Raw genomic sequence first — 26,421 nt, 5'->3', positions numbered from 1 at the left:
TCCCTCAGGTGATGGTGGACTCTCCTTCCTTGGAGGATTTTAAGCAGACGTTGGATGGCCATCTGCCATGGGTGCTTTAGCTGAGATTCCTGCACTCCAGGGGTTGGACTAGATGACCCTTGGGTCCCTTCCAACTCTGAGATTCTATGAGGTACGGGCATCCTGTTCTTAGAGTGGCCAACCAGATGCCCATTAGGGGAAGCCCACAAGGAGGATTCGAGCACATAGTGCAGAAGACCATTCGTGATTCCCAGCATTCCCAGAACGCTACTGCCTCTGACCGAGTCAGACCATTGGTCAGTACTGCCCATACCATTGGCTCTCAATTCTTTTCAGGGCACCGCCTGCTTGGCTCCATGAACTCACCCCCAGTGCCCTGCATAATTTTATAAACTGCTCTCAAGCTGCCCCTTGCCTTTTCTGCAAAGAAGAAAGTCCCAGAGAGGAGTCGCTCCACCCTCTTGGTCATCTTAGTAGCTGTTTTCCAGGTTGCCCTGAGCCTTTTCGAGCTACACAACATCCCTTTTGAGGCAAGGCGGCCAGAACTGTACCTTGTATATTCCAAATGCGATTGCAGCATAGATTCATACAGAGGCAAAGGCAGAACCAAGAGGGGAAACATTGGGCATGTTGGGTTTTTTTTTAAGGGGATCAATAAAACAAGGTTTTTAGGACACAAGGAAGAGGATTTTAATAAATGGAGACTCTCAAAACTCCAGGAAAGGGTCCCCTTCAGACACACTCACAGTCTCTCGCAGCGCGGAAGGTGACGCAAGGCAGAAAGACCTTACCTTCCGATCCAGCCGCTATGCTGGTCACGCGGAGATGCAGGTTGGCCAGCTGAGCGGCACAGACGTCGTTCCCCAGCCGCTGCACGAAGGGCAGGAGGAAAGAGATCTCGTACTTGTGCAGGATCTTCAAGAACCCAACCTGGAGAAGGAGAAGGGGCAATGAGAGCCAGGAATGGGGCAGGAATCAGAGGGGCAGGAATCAAGGCAGCAGCCACAGCTGGAGAATCCCTGGCAGGTGGCCATCCAACCTCTTTTTAATAGAATCAAAACAAGAGACCACTGCCCTCTGGGGCCACAGAATCATAGAACTGTAGAGCTGGAAGGGACCTCCAGGGGTCATCTGGTCCAGGTTCCTGCCATGCAGGAATCACAGGCCTGGATCCCCCACAAAACATCTATCTTTCAGAACCACACAATAAGGTGCCAGAGACTGAGGGGGGCTTATTGGTTTGTTTTTGTTCTTATTTTTATTATGCTTTTCGTTCTTATTTTTATTATTTTGTGTGTGCTTTGTATATTGCAATTTTTTGTGGTGAACTACCCTGAGATCTAAAGATGAAGGATGATATACAAATGTTAATACAGTGGTACCTTGGTTCTCAAACACCTTGGTACTCAAACAACTTGGAAACCAAACACTACAAACCCAGAAGTAAGAGTTCTGGTTTGCAAACTTTTTTCAGAAGCCAAATGTACTCCGTTTTGAGTGCCACACTTCCGTTTTGAGTGTTATGCTGAGGTTTGTCTGTTTTTGCTATTTATTTTGTGTTTTTGTGGCTTTTTTGTTTTGTTTTTGTGACTGTGGGGAACCCAGTTCAGCTACTGATTGATTGATTGTGTGACTGCAGTACATTGTATATTGCTTTCATTTTATGGATCAATGGTCTCGTTAGATAGTAAAATCCATGTTAAATTGCTGTTTTAGGGGTTGTTATTAGAAGTCTGGAACGGATTAATCCATTTTGCATTACTTTCTATGGGAAAGCGTGCCTTTGTTCTGGAACGCTTTGGTTTTGGAACAGACTTCTGGAATGGATTAAATTTGAGAACCAAGTTACCACTGTTGTTGTTATTATTGTTATTATTATTGTTATTATTATTATTATTGCACACGCGCATTGCCGCAAACTCAGAAGTGACAGGAAAAGGGGGGCGCTCCCCCGTTGCACAAGATGACCCAGGATGCAACCCCCACGCAAATCAGGGGGTGTCTGACTAATGCCATTATGATATTGTCAAGTTATACTTCCAATTCCTTTCCTAATAATCCTTAGAGTGGAGTCTGCCTTTTTCACAGCCCCCCACAGAGTGGGTCTACATCTTCATTGAGATATCCACTAGGACCCCCAAGGTCTCGTCCCTGGTCCATCACCGCCAGTTCAGATCCCATGGGCAAATATGCAAAATGAAGATTAATTGCCCCAACCTGCATCGCTGTGACACGGAATTGCATTTCCTGCTTCCCCACCCATTCGTTCTGTTTGGAGAGGTCCTTCTGGAGCTCTTCACAATCTCTTTTTGTTTTAACGGCCCTGAAGAACTCAGCAACAATTTATCCTGACGCACAATGTTGGCTGTGAAGCCTCTGCGACTCATGCACACCAATGTTTCCCTGCGGTGCCCACCATCAATAAAACACCGTCGTCTCGTACAAATCTGGATTTTACCCTTTCCACTGGCTTTTCTTCCTGGCTGGATTTTCCACGGAAACGGTGAACTGGGATTAAACCGGGGCGTGCGGCTAGCATTATGCAGGACAGCCTTTTGCTAAAGGCCATCGGCAAGAAGTTTATGCCCAGATTTGAGGCCCTTATGAAACAGACGGCCTGGAAACAGGGTGGGTGTGCGAGGCAACCTGGGAGGGTGTAAGGCCAGCAGCACTCCCTGCTTGCCTCAGAGCGGAAACAAATCACCCAGTTATGGCAGGTGGAGAGAGGTGGGTGCATGGCACATTAAGCGTAATCGCACAATTACACCCGAAAGGCAGAAATTAGGCATAATTTATATAATTGCTTCGAGCGCAGAGCTTGGCTTCCCAGGGCAAATGATTTGAGGCAGTGAGATGAAGAAGTCTTGGGCTGCGGGAAGACTCTCGCGGTCCTTTTTTCTCAAAAATGAAACGGGGGGCGATGAGAACACAAAGTACAGTGGACCCTCCGGATACAAATTAAATTTGTTCTGGGGGTCCCTCCGCAACCCGAAAAGTCCGTAGGCAGAGGTGGCGCTTCTGCGCATGTGTGCGGGGTTTGCTGCGTTTGTAAACAGAAACGTATGTAACTAGAGGCATAGCTGTCAACTTACAGATTGGAAAATAAGGGATCAGCAGCCTCACCCAGCGGCGCGGCACCGGAAATCGGTTCTGCGCATGTCCAGACACGAGCAGAAGCGACTTCCGGTGCTGGCTCTGCCCATGTCCAGGGCACCGGAAATTGCTTCTGCCGGGCTGCCCTTGTCTGCATGTCTGGGCACCGGAAACCACTTCTGCACATGTCTGGCTCCCAGTGGAGTACAGGATTAGACTTAAGGTGCTGGTTTTGACCTTTAAAGCCCTATGCGGCTTGGGACTCTCATACCTACGGGGCCGCCTCTCCTGGTATGCCCCGCGGAGGACCTTAAGGTCCACAAATAACAACATTTTGGAGATCCCGAGCCATAAGGTGGCTAGATTGGCCTCAGCTAGGGCCAGGGCCTTTTCAGTACTGGCCCCGACTTGGAACGCTCTCTCACAGAAGACCAGGGCCTGCAGGATTTGACATCTTTCCGCAGGGCCTGCAAGTCGGAGCTGTTCCGCCTGGCCTTTGGAGTCTGACCACTATGTTTATCCTCCCTTGTGGTTTTAATTTGGGCCATTTTAAAACGAGGCTGCATTTTAAAGAATGTTTAAATCTAAATGGTATTTTAATCCGCATTTTAAGCAATTGTTTTTCTTTCTTTTACATTTTATTGTAATTTTGTTGATGTCAGCCGCCCTGAGCCCGGCTCTTGCTGGGGAGGGCGAGTTATAAATAAAAAATTATTATTAGTATTATTATTATTATTATTATTATTATTATTATTATTATTATATGGTTCTATGGCTGGGACCAGGGCAGTTGGGTCCTCCATTTCCTAACGGGCCATTCAAAGCATGTATAAATCAGAGTTGGCGAAACCCTTTCCAGCCCAAGAGCCACGTCCTCTCATAATATGCCTCCACCCCACCCAACAGCGTCATGTGCCCCCCCCCCACCCCAAAGGTGGCACACCAGGGAATGCTGCCCTCAAGACACACACACACACACACACACACACACACACACACACACACACACACACCATGCCCTGAGCTGGATGTGGCAATGGCCAAGCCCACAGCAAATCTCTCTCTCTCTCTCTCCCTCTCTCTCTCGTGATGCAAGATTCGCAGAGTTTCATGCTCCAAGTAAGAACAAGCAAAGAGGAGGCCGGTGAAAGCCGCTCTGCGAATGTCCCAAAACATTTCCAGCTGCACGTCTGCAGCCATTAAGCTGCACCAGCCTGGCTGCCTTCGCAGTTTCTTTGATCGCAGCAAGGACTTAATGTGTTAGCAACAGCGCGCATCAGTAAATGAGATTCGGTGCCTGAAAGAGCCCAGAAGGGGGGTGGCGGGGAGAGTAATCTGGGCGACTTGTTGGGAAGCAGATCTGCTTCTGCAGAAATGCCTCCGTCCAGGTTGAGAAAGTGGCTTGAGAAATCCCAAAAGGCTAAAAGCAGCTCAATAATGATGATGATGATGATGATGATGATGATGTCTACCTCACAGGCCTTCCCAATAAATGCTTTGCTGCTTGTTGTTGTTTAGTCGTTTAGTCGTGTCCGACTCTTTGTGACCCCGTGGACCATAGCACGCCAGTCACTCCTGTCTTCCACTGCCTCCCGCAGTTTGGTCAAACTCATGTTTGTAGCTTCATGAACACTGTCCAGCCATCTCGTCCTCTGTCGTCCCCTTCTCCTTGTGCCCTCCATCTTTCCCCTTAGGTATGCTTAATAACAGCCTTGATGAAGGGAGATCTGCACTCAAGCAGCCCAGATCCTGGCCAAGTCAAGTGTCATTTTGCAACTGACGTAGATCACACACTCCATATGGCAAGGGGCTCTAGCTCAGTGGAGCGGGTGTCTGGCATGCTGATGGCCGCAGGATCAGTCCTAGCATCTCCAGCTAAAACCTCACTTCACTTAAGACCGAGGAGAGCCACTAACACTCAGAGCAGATAAAGTAGGCATGAACAGGCAACATGCTAAATAAACCATAGTTTAGCAAGCTGTGTGTTGGGGGGGAAGTTCAGAATCTTTTGTTTCGCTTTCGGCAAACCACAGTTTCCTGTGCTATCGAAACCCAGAACAATGGCCATCTAACCGTGGTTAGTGAACAGGTTTCAGAAACTCTGAAATGGCATTGGCCTGCTTTAAGCTAATCACAATTAAGGACAGTCTGTCTGTCAATCTGGGCCACATGGCGAATCATAGTTAACTCAGGAGGAGGGGACTAGGCTTCTTCACTTCTCTCTGCCATTGTTTAGGGTGACTCTCCAAGGCAGCCTAGCCTAACTTGGGGCTTCCTATGTCCATCATAAAAAGAATTCATTGGCATTGTATGGAGACATAACTCAGGTGCTTTGAACACAGGAGGCCCCAGGCTCAACACACAGAACCTCTGGCTAAAGCAAAAAAGGGAATTTGGAGAGTGGCGCTCGAAACAACTACTGGTCCTATGGACTTGGAGAGCAGCTGGCTATCTAAACAGGCACAAAGGGCCACCTGCCTTCTTTGACCACTCGCCAATTTAGGTGGGGCTGATGCATACCTTCCAAATCCCGGACTGCAGAATCCGGGACCGGCAGCCGCGTGACACCGGAGGTTGCGTAGACGCAACTTCCGGTGTCGCTCTGCCCATCTATGGGCACCAAAAATGGCCGGCGCCGGCAACAGAAGTCGCGTCTATGCACTTCTGGACATGCGGGGTGCCGGCGCCGGCCATTTTCGGTGCTCATAGATGGGCAAAGCAGGGGGGAAAATGGCCACTGGCAGGAGAATATAAGGGAGAATAACGGGAGACGAAGAGATACGGGGGACCGCCGGGAAACGGTATGAAAAAACGGGGATTTCCCGGGAAAAACGGGGTACTTGGCAGCTATGCTGATGGGAGCCAAGGAATTCGGTAATATCTGGAGAGCCACAGGTCCCGCTCCCCCGACCCACTGCCAACAAGTCTTCCAATAAAGGCAGCTTCGTAGTTGTGCCAGCAGGCAAGGTCTATACTGATAAATATTTTAGTGCCCTTGAAATGGCATTTAATCCTGCCTGAGACAGAAGAATATCTGAAATAGCTTTCTATAAATATTGAGCAGAAGGAAATTAAGATCGAAAGCTCTGGGATTGGGGGGCTGAGAGGGATTGCAACCTTTAGAAACACACCCAAGGACCAAGTGAAAATCCCATCCTCCCTGCCTTGCTGGAGAACTAGAGAGCAAGCAATGAGATAATACCCAGCAACTAGCTCCAATTTCGCTTTTTTCCACCCTGTTGGTTTCACACCTAGCAAGGGAAGCATCAAGAACGCAGAAGCGGAAGAGGCTGCTGTAATCCCAGGCTGTTCCTGGAATGAAACTTGGATAATTGGTTTTTATGTCCAAAACGCCAGAAGTAATTAGGCTTGGCGTGAGTGCTGCACAGATAAAGATGGGATGGCCTGGCAGAGCAGGTGGGGGGGGTGGGGAGGGAGCTTGATGCCATCTCGTAATTGCAGCCCTCCCATAAATGTTGCAAGTGGAGCAGCCTCAGCCTTGTCACCTCGCATGATGCAGGGTCATGGCTCCCCAAAACACTGACGTCAGCGGGCGCGGCACTTTGTGTTGAGGAGGCGCTCTGCCCATGCTCAGAGACACACGGAGGCTCAAAGACCAAAGGCAGTTCTGAGATTTGAGTTCCTTTAGCTAGGCATGTGCGTTTGTGTGTGCCATACACTTGTACCTCGGGTTACGAACACCTCGGGTTACAAACTCCGCAAACCCGGAAGTATTTTCGACGCGCGTGTGGTTTGCGCATGCGCAAAGCGCGAAAATAGCAAAGATTGTGCTTTGCGCATGCGCAAAATGGCGCTTCGGGTTACGACCATTTCGGGTTACGAACTGCGTCCCAGAACGGAGAGTGTTCGTAACCCGAGGTACCACTGTACAAACTCCCAGCTGCCTCTGAAGGCTGCAGCATATCTAACACACAATATAAATATCATTACACAGCTAAGAGGATGCAACTAGGATCCAACATGCAGCACTGCCAGATTTGGCCAGGGCTGAGAGGAGATGTACTCCAACAATGCTCTCTTCTGCCTTGGTCAGACCACACCTGGAATACTGTGTCCAATTCTGGGCACCACAATTTAAGAAGGATGTTGACAAGCTGGAAGGTGTGCAGAGGTGGGTGAGCAAGATAATCAAGGGTCTAGAAACCAGGCCTTATGAGGAATGGTTGAAGGAGCTGGGTGTGTTTAGCCTGGAAAAGAGGAGACTGAGAAGAGATATGAGAGCCATCTTCAAAATATCTCAAGGTCTGTCACAGGGAAGATGGAACAAGCTTGTTTTCTCCTGCTCTGGAGGGTAGGACTCGAACCCATGGCTTCAAGTAACAAGGAAGGAGATTCCGACTAAACATCAGGAAGAACTTTCTGACAGTAAGAGCTGTCTGACAGTGGAGCAGACTCCCACATTAGGTTGCGGACTCTCCTTCCTTGGAGGTTTGTAAGGAGAGGTCATGGGTGCTTTAGCTGAGATTCCTGCATTGCAGGGGGTTGGACTAGATTACCCTTGGGCTAGATGACCTCCCAACTCTACAATTCTGTGATTCTGTGAACATCTGGAAGGCCAGAGGTGAGCTACCCGTGATGCAACAGATGTTGTGGTTTGTCCATCCCCAGAAACCAAATGGAAACGGTCTTGCTGCCATTTTCAGAATGTCGCCTGGCCTGCCACTAGAGGAAAGGTGTCCTATGGTTTGGGGGAGGGGGCTGGTGGAGGGGCCATCCCCTAGGATGCCTCTTAAGGTTGTGGGTGCAAGGACTAAGAATGGTCTTAACACAAGAGCCTGGAGTCACAGCTGATCAGAGTAGGCAGCTTTCGGCCCAATGGGGCAAACAACCTGGCTCTGCTTTCAGGGACTTGGGAGTCACTCTGCTCAGCTCTTCGGGGTGGGGTTGTAAGCGATGCAATGAGACTTCTGGAATCCCAATGCAGGAATAGAGAAACTTGGGGCAGGACGGAGTGGGGTGGAGAAGAACTAGTTGTGGCCTCTTAACTTCCAAACCTGTTAACAGCCTACCCCAGGAATGGAACGCCGCAGAGTGCAACAGCAGAAAAGTCTCTGCTCCAGGGTTGGGAAGAGGTGGCTTAAACTAGCGTTCCAGTTCCTGTCATATTTGGAAATCACCATTTGAAAAGCAAGCCATGGTTCCCCACGTTCAGATGTCACAGGGAACTGTGGTTAGCTTAAAACTAGGTACAGTAGTACCTTGGTTCTCAAACACCTCGGTACACAAACAACTTGGAACCCAAACACTGCAAACCCAGAAGTAAGTGTTCAGGTTTGCAAACTTTTTTTCAGAAGCCGAACGTGCTCTGTTTTGAGTGCCACGCTTCCAATTTGACTGTTAAGCTGAAGTCTGTCTGTTTCTGCTATTTATTTTGCCTTTTTGTGGTTTTGCTCTGTTTTTGTGGCTGTGTGGAACCCAGTTCAGCTACTGATTGATTGATTGTGTAACTGCAGTACATTGTTTATTGCTTTCGTTTTATGGATCAATGGTCTCGTTAGATAGTAAAATCCATGTTAAACTGCTGTTTTAGGGGTTGTTTTTTAAAGTCTGGAACGAATTACCGCAATCCATTTTGCATTACTTTCTATGGGAAAGCACGCCTTGGTTTTGGAACGCTTTGGTTTTGGAACGGACTTCCGGAACGGATTATGTTTGAGAACCAAGGTACCACTGTACGTGAAAGCTTACATTCTTCTCAGTCGTGAAAAGTAAGGAGAGGGTGAGCGCACTGGGCCGTGGCACCCCAAAACTTGGTTGTGCGATTTTACCAGGGAAACCCCGGCTCGCTGCTAAGTCTGAACCAGGCCAAAGACTCCACCCATGGCTGCTCTGAGAGCAGGAAACGTAATAGGAATTAGAAGGGCCCCACACTGCAAGAACTCCCACTGGGTTTGCTCGCAAAAACAGGTGCTGTGGAAGGAAGGGAGCCCACACCTAACGAAGGAGCACAACAAGCCAGGCGGCAGATGTCTCCGCACATCCGGCTTTCCACCAGCCCGACATGCAAGGGAGTCTCCCTCCCGTCTCTTCCCCAGATGTCGTTTTGCTCCAGGGGGACAAAATGTTGGCAAAAGAATGAAAACTAGAAGGACAGCTACTTCCAGAATGGGATCTAAAGTTCTCGGCAGTGGGATGGCGAGGGGGGCCTCTTTGAAGTCTACACTGAGGACTTAATTACTGTTAATTTAAAAACAAAAACAAAAAAACACGGGCTGGTTCCCTTTTACAGAAAGGAAACAGCCATTGCATGCCTCCGGAGCAGCTGGGAGACAAAGTGGTGGGGGGGAAGAGAAAGGGGGAGAAGGAGGCGCCTGGATTAAGTCTCACAGAGGGAACCCCAAAGCAGGGGTGGCCAAGGTGGTGCCCTCGGGGCGTTTATTTTATCAACCACAGTGTGAAAGTATCTTAGCCAGGGGGTTTGGCTCCGAGAGTTCTGCGTGTACAGGAAAACTGTGCACACCCGGCCCCTTAGGCAGGGATTCTCGTGGGGATTAATGCGCCGTCGTGAAATCTCACAAGAGCATCCCAGTGCATTGAGCGAGCCTTGAACCCCACCCCAAAGCAAGGCTCCCAGCCTCTCCATTTTGATGCTTTCTGAGCGACACAAACCTCCTAACCTGCCATGTCTCTGCGTCCTCCTACACCCGCAGTGAAAATGCACATGCGTTGCCCCTGCTTCAAGAGTTACAAAGAGCTGGAAGCTCTCTGCCTCCTGACAATTTGTTAGCCAAAGCAGGAGAAGGAAGCAGGGGAACTCCTGGTAAATTGGTGCTAATTTGGATAAGCTCTGAGTCAACAGCAACTAAGCCACCAACACTACCAAGCCGAAAATCTTGCCTGATCCCCTTCCTTGGATGGCTTCCAAGCGCCAAGGGCAAAAGCGAATTAAACCAGTAATTCCCCGAGCTACAAAAAGGACTTGCTAATTTCAATATGCTATCATCAAGGCAGGATCTGGACACATAGGGTTTATATATAGCTCGCCCTTCCTGGAAAGAGCATTGTTGGGAGGGAGGGAGGGTCCCCTTTGGGAACCTGGAAGGATCTCAGTTATAGGGGCCAAAGAATAAAGCTGAGAGAGGGAAAAACCTCTTGCAGAAAGTTCTTCGATGCAAGACACAGAAGAGCTTGGCATCCGGAGGAGCTCAGCGTTTTGCTGCTACTGCTAGGTTTGTGGGGTGTGAAAAGCGTAACAACGGGGAAAGTTAGTAATATTGTTAGCAGATAAAAATTGGATACGCTGAAAGAAAAAGGGATTGACATTGGAAACCAGAGGGCGGTGGGAAGTCTAGGGATTCTGAGACTCCTAAATGTGATGGCGAACAATACAGTGGTGCCTCGCTAGACGAAATTAATTCGTTCCACGGGTCTTTTCTTATAGCGAAAAATTCGTCTAGCGAATCCCATAGGAATGCATTGAAATTTTTTTGAAGTTTTTTTGCCCATAGGAACGCATTAATTGAATTTCAATGCATTCCTATGGGAAACCGCGATTCGCTAGACGAATTTTTCGTAAAACGCATTCGTCTAGCGAGGCAAGCTCCGCTCAAAAAATCCTTTCGTTAAGCGGAAATTTCGTTAAGCAGTGCATTCGTTAAGCGAGGCACCACTATATGTGTAAATTGAAATATCTTATGCAAAACTCATTAATTTTTAAAAAATTTTTAAAGCATGTTCCTAGTCCTCACTACTGCACAGATAGGGACGGCAGCATACGGGCAGGGTTTCTGGTAGGGGAGGGACTACGATGGGAGCACCAACACGCAGTCCCGACCCCTAGACTCCAGATGGACAAACAGACAGCCGGCCTACTAGTAGTCCATGTGAAATGGATCTAGGGGTCTCCGTGGACCATAAGCATAACGGAAGTCAACAGTGCGCTCTTACCTTCACCAAGAAACTCCCATCTTTCTCCTGGGTGACCATGACCACAGAGTCGTGGAGCTTCTCGTCAAAGTGCACGTGGCTGGAAGTCCCCTCTGCCGGTTGGGGCGGGGCGAAGCGGACACCCCCCACTTTGGACTTGGACTTGGTGCCTAGAGGAGATGCGTCAAACCCAAACAGGGGTCAGGTACCAATTGCAGGAAGAGCAATCCACTTGCAACATTAGACAGACGTTGGAGCTGCTTATTCACAGCTGGCTTGGTCTGGTGAACACGGAACACAAGGAGAGCCTGTTGAATCAGGCCCACCGAGCCCCACCATCCTGCTTTCAACAGCGGATAACTAGATGCCCCCAGGATTCGAGCGCAAGAGCCCCTCTTCTCCCGCGGTTCCCTACAACTGGCATTCAGCAGCAGGGCTGCCTCCAACTGTGAAGGCAAGGCACAGGCGTAATGGCTAGTAGTAGCCATCAAGTGTTAGTTGCCAACACTGCCTCCTGTGGCAGTGAGTTCCACAGTTCAACGATGTGCTGAGTAAAGAAGGGCTTTCTTTTATCTGTCCTGAACCTTCCAATATTGGATGTCCATGAGTTCTAACGTTACGAGAGGGGGAGAAATGTCCACCTGCCTTCCCAATGGCATGCACAATTTTATAAATGCCTACCGTGCTATCCTTACTCGCCTTCTCTCAAAATTAAAAAGCCCCAAACGCTGCAACCTTTCCTCGTAGGGGGTTCCTCCATCCCTCTGATCATTCTGGGCGCCCTTTTTTTGAACCTTCTCCAACTCTACGCTATCCCTTTTGAGGCAGGGCGACCAGAACGGCACATAGTATTCCAAATGCAGCCGCACTATAGATTTGTATAAGGGTATTAAGATATTGGCAAGTTTGATCTGCCCGGCATTCAGGCTGGGGCTGATAGGGTTGGGTCAGGGGTAGAAAAAAACAGATTTGGCTTTGTACTGAAAGCCACACTGCGATGCTCCTCCTCCTTTTCATCATTTGGTCTTATAGCCAAGCAAGGAAGGGGGGGCTCTCATAAGTCACTGCTTGTAATGTGTTAAAAGAAAATTTGTACAAGATGATGTATAGATGGTATCTTATGCCAGTGAAACTGGCGAAGATATAACATAAAAAGGATAACAAATGTTGGAAATGTAAAGAATCGGAAGGGACCTTTTACCATATGTGGTGGACTTGCCCCCAAGTAAAGAGCTTCTGGGATAAGATTTATAATGAGTTGAAGAAAGTGTTTAAGAACACGTTTGTTAAGAAACCAGAAGCTTTTTTTACTCGGAATTACAAGGAAAGAACTGCCAAAGGAAGATGTTACTTTTTTTCTGTATGCCACAGCAGCAGCTAGAATTGTATTAGCAAGGAATTGGAAATCTGAAGATCTACCTACTGTGGACGATTGGCAGATGAAGCTGATAGAATATATGGAACTGTCTGAACTGACTGGGAGAATCCGAGATCGGGGAGATGAGACAGTGGAAGAAGATTGGAAGAAATTCAAGATTTATATGGAGAAGAGATATAAGATTAAAAATGGATAATAAGGGAAGTGGAAGTACAAAGAGGCTGAAGAAGGAGTTAGATATAGAAAGGAGGAAGTAAGACTAAATGTAAAATAATTATTATGACTTCTGGATCCAAACAATATTTTGAAATATGGAAAAGTTGTGGTTAAAATGGATCAAGAATAACGTTTATAATGAGTATCTTAGAAGAAGAAATTATCTAAGATGTAGAGAGTGCTATATTAGTTATGAACAGAAACGTAGAAGGGGGGGGAGGAAGTCGATAGAATAAGAATGTATATTGGAATACTACTGTTAAATAAAGGTTTTTTTCTTCTTTTTTCGTTTTTTCTTTTCTTTTTCTCTTTTTTATATCTTTTGTATCTGTTAAAACTAATAAAAATATATTTTTTAAAAGAAAAGAAAAAACCAGATTTGGCTTTGTACTGAAAGCCACACTGTGATGCTTCTCCTCCTCCTTTTCATCATTTGGGCTTATAGCCAAGCAAGGAAGGGGGGGCTCTCATAAGTCACTGGGGTGGGTGGAAGGAAAGACAGGCTTGCACAAAAGACACCAAGGAGCTGGCGGCTTTCACCACAATGCCGGCATGCTATCAACAGGCAACAGCTGCAGCTCTCAGGGGCAACAATGCACCAAATGGCAGAGATAAGTTTGGTGCTCAGGAGACAGTGAAAAGGGCACACAGTTCCACGGATGAGCAGAGGCGTGTCAAGTGGGAAAGATCCAGCTCTTCCTTTTGCAGAGGGTTTCTGCCACGGAAACTTATTTATAAATGTTTCCAGGGAGCCTGCTTTGGATAAGCGACTCCCCTATGAGGAAAGATGAAGAAGACAAAGAGAAAGACAAAGAAGAGGACAAAGACAGAGAAGAAGACAAAGAGACAAAGGCAGAGAAGACAAATACATTTTCTAATGGAAGAAATTATATTTTTTGAATATGTTTAAGCTTTCCTGTATATTTTGAAGATACACATTTTTAAAAGCCTGCCTGACACCTTCCGTTTCCACACCTGAGCACCCACAATGAACCATTAGCCTAGTCAGGAATCAGCAAACATTTTCCAGCAGGGGGCTGGTCCACTGTCCCTCAGACCTTGTGGGGGGCCGGACTATATTTTGGAATAAAAAATAAATGAACAAATTCCTATGCCCCACAGATAACCTTGAGATGCATTTTAAATAAAAGGACACATTCTACTCATTTAAAAACCACGCTGATTCCCGGACTGTCCGTGGGCCAGAATGAGAAGGCGATTGGGCTGGATCCGGGCCCTAGTTTGCCTACCCATGGCCTGGGCCTTAACTGCCTTTCCCAGACTGATCGCCTCTACAGCCAAACCTGTTAAGATTCCTCCACCCCCCAAACTAACCCAGCAAGCAGCACTCCCAGCTCGTATCAGCCCATCACGCAGTTATTTGCTTTAAAAATGCGGAAAAGTTCAGAGTGACGAGTCACTGCGTATCTGATGGACGGAAAAAATGATATTGGGTAGGTGCTTAAAAAAACAAAAGGTCAAGGGCACAAGCTCCAGCAAGCTCAGACAAGAAGGCGGTGCCGATAGCTGGGGGGGAGAGGGCTGCAGAGCTGTGGTCGAGTCCTCTCCACTCCCAGGGTGGGGTTCAGCATGAGCAGAGCATTGAGCCCAGCCACCTGGAAGCAACCTTTCCATCAGGCTGCACCAAAGGAAGAGGCCAGCTGCCCTTGGCTCTCCTCCATCTGATCCCGAGCAACAGCCATTCCATCAGGCTCCCCTGAACTGTTTCCAGCCTAGCCGCTCGCTGTAAGAGCTCTGTAACCTTAAGCGCAGGTACCCTAAATGTGCTCTTTCCCCCATTCTCCTCCCTCCTCGTTGCCTTTTCCTTTTATGCTGCGTCCATTAAACTGTAGGAATTGGGGCAGGCCTGTTTTTCACTGAGCTGAAATCCCCTTTCAACTTTCTCCATGCCATGAACCATATATATCATCAACGCCTGTCATATCCCCAAGGATGTGCTCTTTGAGGAGCTGGCTTCTGGCACCAGGCCCAGGTTCTAGTGATACGAAGATGTCTGCAAAAGTGGCATGGAGGCTGGCGACATCAGCCACACCGTGTGGGAATCCCTTGCAGATGACCGCTGTGCCTGGAGACAGACAGGTCATGCATCCACAGCAGTGACCAGAGGAGGAATGATCAGTGGGAGAAGCGCAGAGAGCAGAAATGCGATGACTCATCTGCAGCAGCACAACCAGAGGCCTTCTTCTGCCCCAGCTGCAACAAAACATGTCTCTCCCGCATCGGTCTCTATTTTTTGAACTACAACTCCCATCATCCCCAAGACAGTGGTCAGGGATGATGGGAATTGTAGTTCTGAAACAGCTGGAGACCCAAGTTGGGGAAACCCTGCTCTAAACTAAAAAGGCCCCAAACTGTCTTCCTAGAGCAGTGTTTCTCAACCTTTTTTGGGCCACGGCACACTTGTTCCGTGAAAGAAATCACGAGGCACACCACCATTAAAAAAGTTTAAAAAATTAACTCTGTGCCGCCCTATATTGACTATAATTATGACTGTAAGAAACACTTGCCAATTGCTGTGTTGGTTGCAATCTCCTGTAATAAGGCTTCACAAGCCGTCCGGCGGGTCAGCGCTGTGTATTGGCGGCTGCCAGGCTCGTTTGCACTGAGCTTTGGGAAAGAGGAGGAGAAATATTGCTTTCCGGTGGGTCAGCGCTGCTTATTGGCGGCCGCCAGGCACGTGACAATGCAAATCGCCCTTCTCGTTGCCGCACGTCGCGGCACACCAGCCAGCGTCTCGCGGCACACTAGTGTGCCGCGGAACAGCGGTTGAGAAACGCTGTCCTAGAGGAGCCACTCCATCTGGGGGCACCAGTGACAGAGGAAGAATATGAGGCTTGCGGGTTCAGCAGTCGTTTATTTCAGCAGCCAAATGCTTCCTACTCTACACTGCTCTCTGTATTCAGCAATGCGGACAGTTTAGAAGCGAAGCAATTCACTATTCGTTGTCTGCACTTATATTCCCATCCTATTTCTGCAAGGAGCTCAACGTGGCATCCAAGGTTCTCCCCCATAACTTAATAATAATAATAATTTCTATTAATTCTACCCCGACAATCTGAGCAGGTTGCCCCAGCGACTCCGGGAAGCTTCAAACATATATAAAAACACCATCCAACATCAAACCTTAAAAAGCTTCCCTGTACAGGGCTGCCTTCAAATGTCTTCTAACGGTTATATAGCCACTCATCTCCTTGACATCTGATAGGTGTGCCACAAGGTGGGAGCCACCACTGAGAAGGCCCTCTGCCTGGTTTCATCCCACCAACCCTGCGAGGTAGGTTAAGCTGCAAGGCAGTGGACTGGTAGCCCAAGGTCACAGCCAGTGAGAGTCAGGGCTGAGCAAGGATCTGAACCCTGATCTCCTGGGCCCTAGTCTGACACTCTAACCACTACTCCAACCTACTCACGACAGCAAGCAAGGATGTGAACCTGGATCTCCCAGCTGGCTGTTTACTACTACACCTGCCTCTCCTAACCTCCTATTAATGTCTGAGTAAGCAAAGGATTCCTGACTCCCCGGCTGTTGAGCAATTGCAACAGAAATGACTCACCCACTGACAATATATCATAGCTGGAATGAAGAAAGTTGGGGGAAAGCACAGGCCAAGTTTAGGGGTGTGTGTGTAAGGGCTGAGCTCCATTCAGTCCTGGGACTCAAAATCACCCCCCTGTGCTGAAATTTATTGAATCCTAAGCATACGTCTTTCTATACCAGACGCCAGGTAGTGGATTTCAGGGTCCCAATAAAATACAGTGCAATAAAAAATATATACTGCAAAGGCTGAAATCCCCTCCAGTGCCGATGAGTCTACAAATATGCCCCAAGCAGGACGACCAACTTCTGGGAGGCTTCCTTCCTCCTGTCCAGGAGGTTTTTCGTGTCCCCCTCCCAGGTCAAAGTACACGGACTTGCCTTTCCAGAAACTCCTGTCCAGCAAAAGAGGAGGAGGAGGAAAGAGGAGGGTGGGAAGAAAACCCCAAATTCTGCCCATTAGCCATGGATCAGCCGCTGAGGCTGCAATCATGGGACTGTAGAGTTGGAAGGGACTGTAGAGTTGGAAGGGATCCCCAGCGGTCATCTAGCCCAACCCCTCTGCAATGCAATCCTACATGAACCTCCCTCCACCCCACTGAATTCAAGAATTCACCTCTGAAGAGACAAGTAGATAACAGTGGGACCTTGGTTCTCAAACAGCTTAGCTGTCAAACAAACCGGGTCCCGAACGCCGAAAACCAGGAAGTAAGCGTTCCAGTTTGTGAAAGTTTTTCGGAAGCCGAACGTCTGACGCAGCTTCCGCTCCTGCAGCCAATCGGAAGCCACACCCTGGTTTTCAAACAGTTTCAAACACATTAAGTTGGAGAACCAAGGGACCCGTACACAATTGTGATGTCAATAAGGCCAAATAACGGGGGTTGAGGCCACTGGAAGTTGGGGGAGAAAAGGGTTGTTAACGCAGAGAGGTTTCGGCAGTGGAAGGCAGGAGAATTAGAAGCACTGATTCTTAGGAGACCCCAGACGTCTGCTAATATATATTTTTTGCAGAACGGCAGGTGTGCCTTGCAAAGCTGCAGAGCTGGTCTGTTGAGGCATCTGTTTACTGAGTTTATAAGCACATACGAATGTGAGAAGGCCCATCTACTCCAGCATCCTGTTCTCACAATGGCCAGCCAGATGCCCAAACAGGAAACCAGTAAGCAGGATTCAAGCACAGGAGCTGTTCTCCCCTCCTGTGGCTTCCAGCAACTGGCATTCAGAAGCAGTGCAGCCTTCTGACTGTGGAGCCATATTATATCTATCATGTCTAGTAGCCATCGATAGCCTCCTCCAGGAATCTCCTGGGGCACTGAGCTTCATAGTTTCGCCATGCATTGCATGCAGAAGCACTTTCTTGGATCTGTCCTGAATCTTCCAGCATTTAGCTCCTTTCTTCCAAGGAGCTCAGGGGCTATCCAGTCCTAGACCCCCAACGACCCTGTGAGGAAGGCAAGCCTGAGACGCAGCCCTCTGCCCACCAAGCCAGAGCCAGTAGGGATTTGAACCCATCCCCAGTTCAAGCAGTCACGGCGCTGCCGTCTGCACCAAACTGGCTCAGATCCCTTTCACTCAGGTTTTCCTGCGGCATGCCGGTTTTCCTTGCCGGAGACGTCTTGAACCGATTTGCATCCGCTTTCTGAAACTGATTATTAAAGGGAGGCAAGGACTGAATGCAAAGCACGGAAAGGCACGCATAAATGGAGCAAAAGATTCGAGCAACTCTGCAAGATATTTTAGCCAGCTCCGTTCTGTATGTTTCGGGCACAACAGCCCCCTCTGCCCTTTGATGGGCACGAGGTTTATTTACAAAGAATATTATTCCCTCACCTTTCCTACCTCCAGACGCAGCGATGGGTGTTTGTTTGGACATATCACAACCGAAAAGGCTCAAGAAAGAATTCGCGCTACATCGGCATAGCACAGCCTTTGCCAATCTGGCGCAATCCCATGGTTTTGGACTAAAACTCCCAGAAGCCCCAGCTAGCACAGCAGTCGTAGTCCAAAACCTCTGGAGGGCACTGGGTTAGTGTGGGCAGGAATTTCGTCCAGCACAGGACCGTAGCAGCCTCCCCGAACTTGCAAAAGGGAACGCGTAACGTTTCCAGCGCAATCCTGAGCATTTGTGCCTTCCCACATGCTCAGACTGCTCTGCATCGTCTCTGCGGCCCGTGCAACCCTGCAAGGTAGGCCTGTGCTGGCTGGCGCTGACGGGAGCTAGGGTCCAAAACAGTTGCAAGGGTGCCAGGTTGGCGAACGCTGTGCTAGCAGCCCTCCAGGTTGCAGGCTGAGAGTCGCAGCTGCCTGGACTTGGCCTGATCCAGCAGGGAAGCTCTGGCATTCAAACAGAGCGAGGAACCCTGCACTCGAGGAACACGCAAAAGCAGCCCAAGACCACCCAGGATGCTCAGGTCGCCATGGCAACGGGCATCCAGCCCCACTCGGGTACCACACCGGCCACTCACCCTTGTTTGCAGTCGCCATTTGACCCAGGGAGAAGTTCCTCCGGCTTGCTCTGCGTTGAACTTCGGCCAGCCCTGTCAGCGAGGGGCCATGCTCCGAGGGGGTGCAGCAGGCTGCCTCTTAAGACAAAAAAGGGGGTACACAAAGGGGAGCGGGAGAGGGGAAGGAGACAGGCAGGAATGAGCCACAGTTAAAGAGACTTCCCTCTCTCCCCGACAAAAGATCTTGCACAGGGTGGGGAACCGCCTTGCCCAAACAGTTCTCCAAAGCGTTCCCTCTGGGTCCTAAGGGCTGACATGTCCAAGCCCATACCAACAATTTTCTTCATGGGGGGGGGGTGAAGAGGAGGAGGAGGAGGAGTGGGCAGGCAGGCTAAGCGTCCTTAGGGAAGTGAACCGTCAACCCCAATCACAGATTCCGTGACCCACATGCGAAGAGACAAAATGAGCTCAGGACAAAAGCTAACAAACCCCGATAGCCGCCCCCCGCCCCCCGAATTGCAGAGAGTTTCCCACAAGCAAATATCCACAAGGCCCGTTTGCAGGCATTGAACTTGGACTGTATAGCATAAGGTTACCAGACGTCCCCGTTTCCCGGGGACAGTCCCCAGATTTACAAATCAGTCCCCGTACAAAATCCATTGAACTTGAAAAGTGTCCCCGGATTCATTGAAAAAAATCTGGTAACCTTACTATAGCACCAGCAACCTTTGGAACTCCCTGCCCCTGCATATTGAGGCAGGCTCCATCTCTACCATTTCCTTTTCAACTCTTGAAGACCTTCCTCCCTTTTTCTTTTTAATAATAGTAGTAATAATAATAATAAAATTTTATTTATACCCCGCCCTCCCCACCCAGTCAAAACCGGGCTCAGGGCGGCTAACACCAATAAAATTACAATAAGACATAAAAGAAAAGAAAACAATTAATTAAAATACAGATTAAAATACAATATTAAAATTTAAAATGCAGCTTTTAAAGGCTTGGAAGTTTCTAATCCCATCCAGTCTCTCTCTGCTGGGGCTGAAATTGTTTGTTTGTTTTGCAAAACTTTACTGTTGATTTTAAAAATTATTATTCCTAACAACAAACATATGTTTTCGTGGGAAGCGACTCGTAGGCACCTCCTCTCGGTCCCACCAGCATCATAAGCAAGACACACTCCCTCCTCTCAAAAGAGGTCAGGCATACTATCTCCTTACTTTTCTTCCACCTTCCTGCTCAGACAAGCCTTTGGGAACTGACATGTAGACCAGGGTCTCCCAAACTTGGGTCTCCAAGTTTCTGGACTACAAATCCCACCACCCCAAGCCAGCAGATCCGGTGGTAAGGGATGTTGGGAGCTGCTGTACCCCCAAAACAGCTGGAGACCCAAGTTTGGGAAACCTTGGTCACTCTAGACCAAGCTGATGGCTGGGCTACTATCAGGGCAAACTGGATTTTAATAGCTGGTTCTAAATTTATTAATCTCATAAACAACTACCCTCGAAGCGGTTTACGAAAGACAAAATCAAGGGGGTGGGAATCACATTTTGGAACATACAAAAGTTAAAATACTAAAACAGATTCACATTGCCTCAACTTTCTAAGTGTCTGGGTGGACTTGTCTAAACAAGAATGAAAAAATAATACAGCGATGGTACCTGCTTGATATCAATAGGCGGGGAGTTCCAAAGTGTTGGTGCTGCCATGTTAACAGACTGATTCCGTACAAATGCAGAATGAGTATTTTGGGGCACCTATTCCTCCAATCGAAGTGGCCGAGTGGGCGTCTGTGGGGTAAGGTGAGCTCACAGGTAAATTGGTCCCCCAGTTGTTAGGGGCTTTATATGCTAATATAAATGCGTTTTGATGTATTTTAATTATTGCTTTTCAGCTACTTTGTATTTTATAGCGTCTCTAAGTGCTGTTAGCTGCCTTGCAGGAGTCGTTTGGAAGCTTGTGGAGCATTTTTTTAAAAAAAGAAAGGTTGGATGGACACCTGTCAGGGATTCTTGACCGGTGGTCCCTGCGTGGCAGGGGGTGGGCTAGATGACCCCTGGGGAGCCCTCCCAGCTCTACAATTCTATGAGCCGAATGCCAACATGGGGGAATGGCAGGATATAAAACAGTAAACAATAATAATAATCGAATAAAGTGCGTGCGCACTGCTGCCGATTCGAACACTCAGGAATGCCGGCCCATCACCAACCCCTGAGCCCATAAACATAAATCTCATTAGCACGCTTTTGTTCCCCGTTTTCTCCAGAGCCTCTTGAGCCCGGAACAGGTTGTGCAAGATGCCGGCACGCCTGGGACCTTGGTGTCAATTGTGGAGAGAGATGTGCCAGGTATAAAAATAGAGCCCGCTTTGAAGTTCTCACCTCCTCCTTGGCTTCTGAACATATTATCTTACAATGCCTTTGCATCAATAGCATCCCAGTTCTAGACCCGTTTTTAAGAGAAACGTGAAGGGCTTAGGCACACACAGAAGCATGGGAGCTGCAGAGCCTCGAGAGCTCAGCAAAAGGAAGAAAACCATAAAGCAAAAAGACCGAGTGAGACAAAGAATGCAATGCACCCTGCAGCCATTGCCAACCTGGGGCCCCCCAGATGTTTTGGACTATGACCTCTTTATGAAAGCGCTTCTTCCTGCAGTTAAACTATGGAACCCACTCCCACAGGAGGCAGGAGTGGCCACCAACCTAGATGGGTTTAAAAATCAAGCAAAATTCCTGGAGGGCAGGGCTACTGAGCCGTGTTAGAAACTGAGATATGAAAGCTAGGAGCTAAATGGCACTTTAAACCGAGGTTACGGGCGCAACAACGAAATGGGCGCTTTCTTTTTTAATAACAAGAATGCAAAGCTGGAAATGAATGGACTGCAGCTGAAATATTATGCTCGTTTTTCACATGGTCTAGTCCAGGGGTGTCCAACTTCCAAGAGACTGCGATCTATTCCCACCAAAAAAAACCTGGCAGTGATCTGCCCATTGCATTGACCAAAGTTGTTGAGCTTTTTGGGGGTAGCGCTGATCAGAGTTGTTGAGTGTTTTTGGAGGAGGAAGAACCAAAGATTGACCAGTAGATCATGATCAACCTGTTGGACAGCTCTGGTCTAATTCTTCTCCTGCTCTCTCCTCTCCAGCTGGAAGTGGGGAGGCAGAAAAAGGTCCTCCTTTCCTTCCACTCTGCCGTTTTAATCTCAAATCTTAGCCCCAGTCCTGCCTGTGCTCAGAAACTGCTCGCACGAATGACATTTCCCGTCGCAAAATGCGCCGAGAACAATGGGAGTTACGAACATTGCCTTTGAGGGCTACTAGACGGGGGTAGCTCAGTTGGTAGAGCATGAGACGCTTAATCTCAGGGTCGCGGTTTCGAATCCCATGTTGGGGAAAAGATTACTGCGCCTGCATGTTTGTTGTTTTAAATCAAGTTCACTTTTGTGAACAAGAAGCCTAAGCAGATCTGCTGGAAATCACCCAGAGATCCACCAGCAGGTTCCAGCCTACCCTGAGCCCATTCTTGGTCCAGGGGCACCTGGGGAGGGAGCCCTGAGCACACTCCAACCCGGATCCCATCCTCCGCTCCAGCGATTTGGCAGAGCGCAATGGAACCCTCAGGCCCTGGGCCAACTTCTCCCCCAGCCTGGGACCATCTGGTTCTGCTCATCCTCCATAGGAGGAGATGTCCTTTTAAAGCATGTCAGGCCAAGAAGTCCTTCGGAGCTGAATTGGGAAGCAACTTCCAGATGTGTCGGTCTCTAGCAGAAAACAAAGAATCACGCAGCAGCACCTTTTTGGAAAATAATAATAATAATAGCCAATTTATTTGAAATGGATTCAAATGACAAGAAAGGCGATTCCGTCTAAACATTAGGAAGATCTTCCTGACAGTGAGAGGCATGTCCGGTTTTCAAATAGAGGCCGGAGTGCCATCTCTCATGGATTATTATTTAACTGCAATTCCTGCATTTCAGGGGGGCTGAAGATGACACTTGGCGACCCCTTCCAACCCTAGGGATGTGAAAGATTTAACTAGGAATTATGAGCCTCAGAAGTAAAGAGCATGGGCATGTGCAGAGTGCAAGTCCCTCGCCAGGGAAAACCCTCTGTATTTAATAAGATGATTCCGTAATGCGACAATATTCCTTATTTTATTTAAATTCTACGATTTCTAGTAATGATGAATGATGATTAGAAAATGTTGATTATAGAATTGTAGAGTAGCAGCCCTTCAGATGTTTGAAGACGGCTCTCCTATCTCTTCTCAGCCGCCTTTTTTCCAGGCTAAACATACCCAGCTCCTTCAACCATTCCTCATTGGTTTCCAGACCCTCGGTCAACTTGGTTGCCCTCCCCTGCACATGTTCTTGTCTTTTGATTTCGTTTACATTCCTGAAAACCTTGGGTTGGTGTTGACAACAACTTTATGAGCTAATCAAGGGGCTGATGGACTCTAACGTCTGAGGAACCCTTTCCAGGAGTCACAAAGTCACGTGGAACAAAGAATTTGCAAGCAGAAAAAATACCCTCCTCTGCCAAGAATTAACTGATTGCAAGTTTCTTCAGTATACCTGAAGGAGCGTCTCCACCCCCATCGTTCTGCCTGGACACTGAGGTCCAGCGCCAAAGGCCTTCTGGTGGTTCCCTCCCTACAAGAAGCAAAGTTACAGGGAACCAGGCAGAGGGCCTTCTCGGTGGTGGCGCCCTCCCTGTGGAACACCCTCCCACCAGATGTCAAGGAAATAAACAACTATCTGACTTTTAAAAGACATCTGAAGGCAGCCCTGTTTAGGGAAGTTTTTAATAACTGATGTTTAAATGTATTTTTATTCTTTTGTTGAAAATCGACCAGAGTGGCTGGGGAAACCCAGCCAGATGCGGGGTAGAAATAATAAGTTATTATTAATAATAATAATTATTATTATTATTATTATTATTATTATTATTATTATTATGGATTCCATCTCAAACTCTTTCCAAAATTTCAATGCAGCTTCAAAAGCTCAAGGAGCAGGAGGGGAGATGAACCGGGCAGAACAGAAGGAAGTCCATCTGACCCATAAGAGGAGATTTAAAAGGCAGCTAGGCTGTGGGGCTCACGTTTTGTCTATGCTCCAATTCGACTTCTTCCTTCATTTTGCACCTTATAAGAAAAAAGAGTGGGTCCAACAGTCAAGAAGGAAGTTTCTTCACGTACTGCAGAGGCGGCTGAGAGGCAGACGGGGCTTGTCAACCTGCGAAGGGAGCCCATCAAGAGGGAAAACTCTGACCCTAGATCTCCGCTGCCTTGCAGGATATCTTCAGGAGAAGAAAGGCTAAGGAATAAAAGGTAAAAGTAAAGGACCCCTGGACAGTTGTTGTTGTTGTTTAGTCGTGTCCGACTCTTCGTGACCCCATGGACCATAGCACGCCAGGCATTCCTGTCTTCCACTGCCTCCTGCAGTTTGGTCAAACTCATGTTCGTAGCTTCGAGGACACTGTCCAACCATCTCGTCCTGTCGTCCCCTTCTCCTAGTGCCCTCAATCTTTCCCAACATCAGGGTCTTTCCCAAGGATTCTTCTCTTCTCATGAGGTGGCCAAAGTATTGGAGCCTCAGCTTCACGATCTGTCCTTCCAGGGAGCACTCAGGGCTGATTTCCTTCAGAATGGAGAGGTTTGATCTTCTTGCAGTCCATGGGACTCTCAAGAGTCTCCTCCAGCACCATAATTCAAAAGCATCAATTCTTCGGCGATCAGCCTTCTTTATGGTCCAGCTCTCACTTCCATACATCACTACTGGGAAAACCATAGCTTTAACTATACGGACCTTTGTCGGCAAGGTGATGTCTCTGCTTTTTAAGATGCTGTCTAGGTTTATCATTACTTTTCTCCCAAGAAGCAGGCGTCTTGTAATTTCGTGACTGCTGTCACCATCTGCAGTGATCATGGAGCCCAAGAAAGTAAAATCTCTCACTGCCTCCATTTCTTCCCCTTCTATTTGCCAGGAGGTGATGGGACCAGTGGACAGTTAAGTCCAGTCAAAGGGATTGCGGCGCTCATCTCATTTTCAGGCCATGGGAGTCGGTGTTAAGACCACAGACAGCTTTCCGGGTCATGTGGCCAGCAGGACTAAACCGCTTCTGGCGCAACGGAACGCCGTGACGGAATCCAGAGCGCACGGAAAAGCCGTTTACCTTCCCGCTGCAGCAGTACCTACTTATCTACTTGCACAGGCGTGCTTTCGAACTGCTGGGTTGGCAGGAGCTGGGACAGAGCCTCCATCGTGGGGATTCGAACTGCTGACCTTCCGATCGGCAGGCCCAAGAGGCTCAGTGGTTTAGACCACAAACACAATTCCAGAGTGGAGTCCCTTAGGTGGTTTGATGGCGCCTTGTACGCCTCCTTCCGGCAACTCCTGCAGCCAAGCCGGTGCCAAACATCTTGCTCTGCTTTCCTTTGGACCCCATCAGCTCTCTATGGGGATTTCAGACAAGGGATGTTCTCAGCTCCACCTGGAGATGCCACTGGCGACTGGACTTGGAACCTTCTACATGCAGAGCAGGTGTCCGACTGCTTAGCCTCAGTGATGGGCCCTGGGGAGAAGGGGAGGCTTAGGAGAGAGAGTTGTAAGCACCAGAGCTCAGGCAAGGGGGGCAAGGGAGGCAATTTCCCCCAGCAATTAAGAGCTGAAAGGCACCAAAAAGGCATCTGTGGAGAAATCCAAGCAGAGAACAGGCAAAGCTCATTTTCTCCTGATTCCCCCACCTTTGTATATTTTTTGCAACCTCTGCACCAAACAGCCTCAGAAATTCAGCCATTGCACGCTAGGAGATACAGCAAGTCGGAAAGGCGTCACGAAAAGAGCACTGTGCGGTTTTTGCCATCACTCCGCACCCACCCAAAAGTCTTAAAAGCAGGTTTGGGAGTCGAGTTGGCAGCATAGCTGCCAAGTTATCCCTTTTTTACAGGGATTTTCCCTTATGCTGAATAGGCTTCCTCGCGAGAAAAGGAAAAACTTGGCATCTATGGTTGGCAGGGGAACATCAAACAAAGGGTTCTGTTGGCGGGTGTGTGTGTGTGTGAATGACAAGAGGTTCAGAGAACGATGGTGATGATAGGGAAAATGCAGAAAGGGAAGTTCATCTCACTCTTTCTAGGGCCTAATAATATTAATAATAATAATAATTGTTATTATACCCCAACCACTCTGGGCGGCTCCCAACGGAATATTAATAATAATTTAAAAATGGCAAAACATGAATCCACACAGCCGTTTACAGTGTTTTAAATTGGGACTGTTCTCATGCCATCTGTTCTAATGGGTTGGGTGGGTGGGTGGGTGGAGACGTTTTCTTTGGTTTATTTTAACTATGATCTATTGCATTTTTAGGAATGCAAGCACATAAAATTAATAGGAAGTGCTCCACGAGACCGAACTCGAGGGAGCTTGCTCTAAATAAAGCACTGTTTGCTTTGTTCCTTGAAAGAGTTTTGATGTTTTTTTCCAGCAAGGGGAAAAAAGGTGGATTGCTAGTCTACTGTTAGGAGCACATCAACATTCCCTTTTTTGGGGTGGGGTGGGGGACAAAACCATCCTTGCTTGCCATTCAGTAAATTTACTGGCAAGACTCAGGCAGCTCACCCCCCCCCGACCTTCAAACAGATGGGTGCCTGGCTGAGAAATAGAGATGGGAGGAAGAAATCGAAGAGAGGACTGTAGCTGAGAGACACAGCAGCTGCTTGGCATGCAGAATGCCCTAGGTCCAATCAAGGGATGTGGGGCGGAAAATGTATTTATTTATTCAGGCTTGACAGCCCCGCCGTTCTTAGCTCTATGTTACTTGTATTTGGGAAACAAGCAAGCTAAA

At 48.2% G+C, this 26,421-nt stretch overlaps 1 protein-coding gene across 3 annotated transcripts in view; it reads right to left on the bottom strand.

Moving 5' to 3' along the window:
- ADISSP (adipose secreted signaling protein) overlaps positions 1–26,421 on the bottom strand; it is a 61,536-nt gene that overhangs the window by 19,113 nt on the left and 16,002 nt on the right. For all 3 annotated transcript variants that reach the window (XM_088660706.1, XM_088660707.1, XM_088660708.1), the window contains exons 2-4: positions 18,593–18,709; positions 11,002–11,150; positions 792–930 (exon numbers count right to left, since the gene is read on the bottom strand). In XM_088660706.1, coding sequence (XP_088516832.1) covers positions 792–930; positions 11,002–11,150; positions 18,593–18,611 — 307 coding nt within the window. In that variant the 5' untranslated portion in view covers positions 18,612–18,709. The remainder of the gene's footprint in view (positions 1–791; positions 931–11,001; positions 11,151–18,592; positions 18,710–26,421) is intronic.

This window comes from Zootoca vivipara, chromosome Z1 (assembly GCF_965207765.1).
Source record: "Zootoca vivipara chromosome Z1, rZooViv2.hap1.1, whole genome shotgun sequence".
Classification (NCBI taxonomy): Eukaryota; Metazoa; Chordata; class Lepidosauria; order Squamata; family Lacertidae; genus Zootoca; species Zootoca vivipara.
The sequence above is the reverse complement of the archived record's forward strand: the minus strand, read 5'-3'. Positions and strand labels throughout refer to the sequence as shown.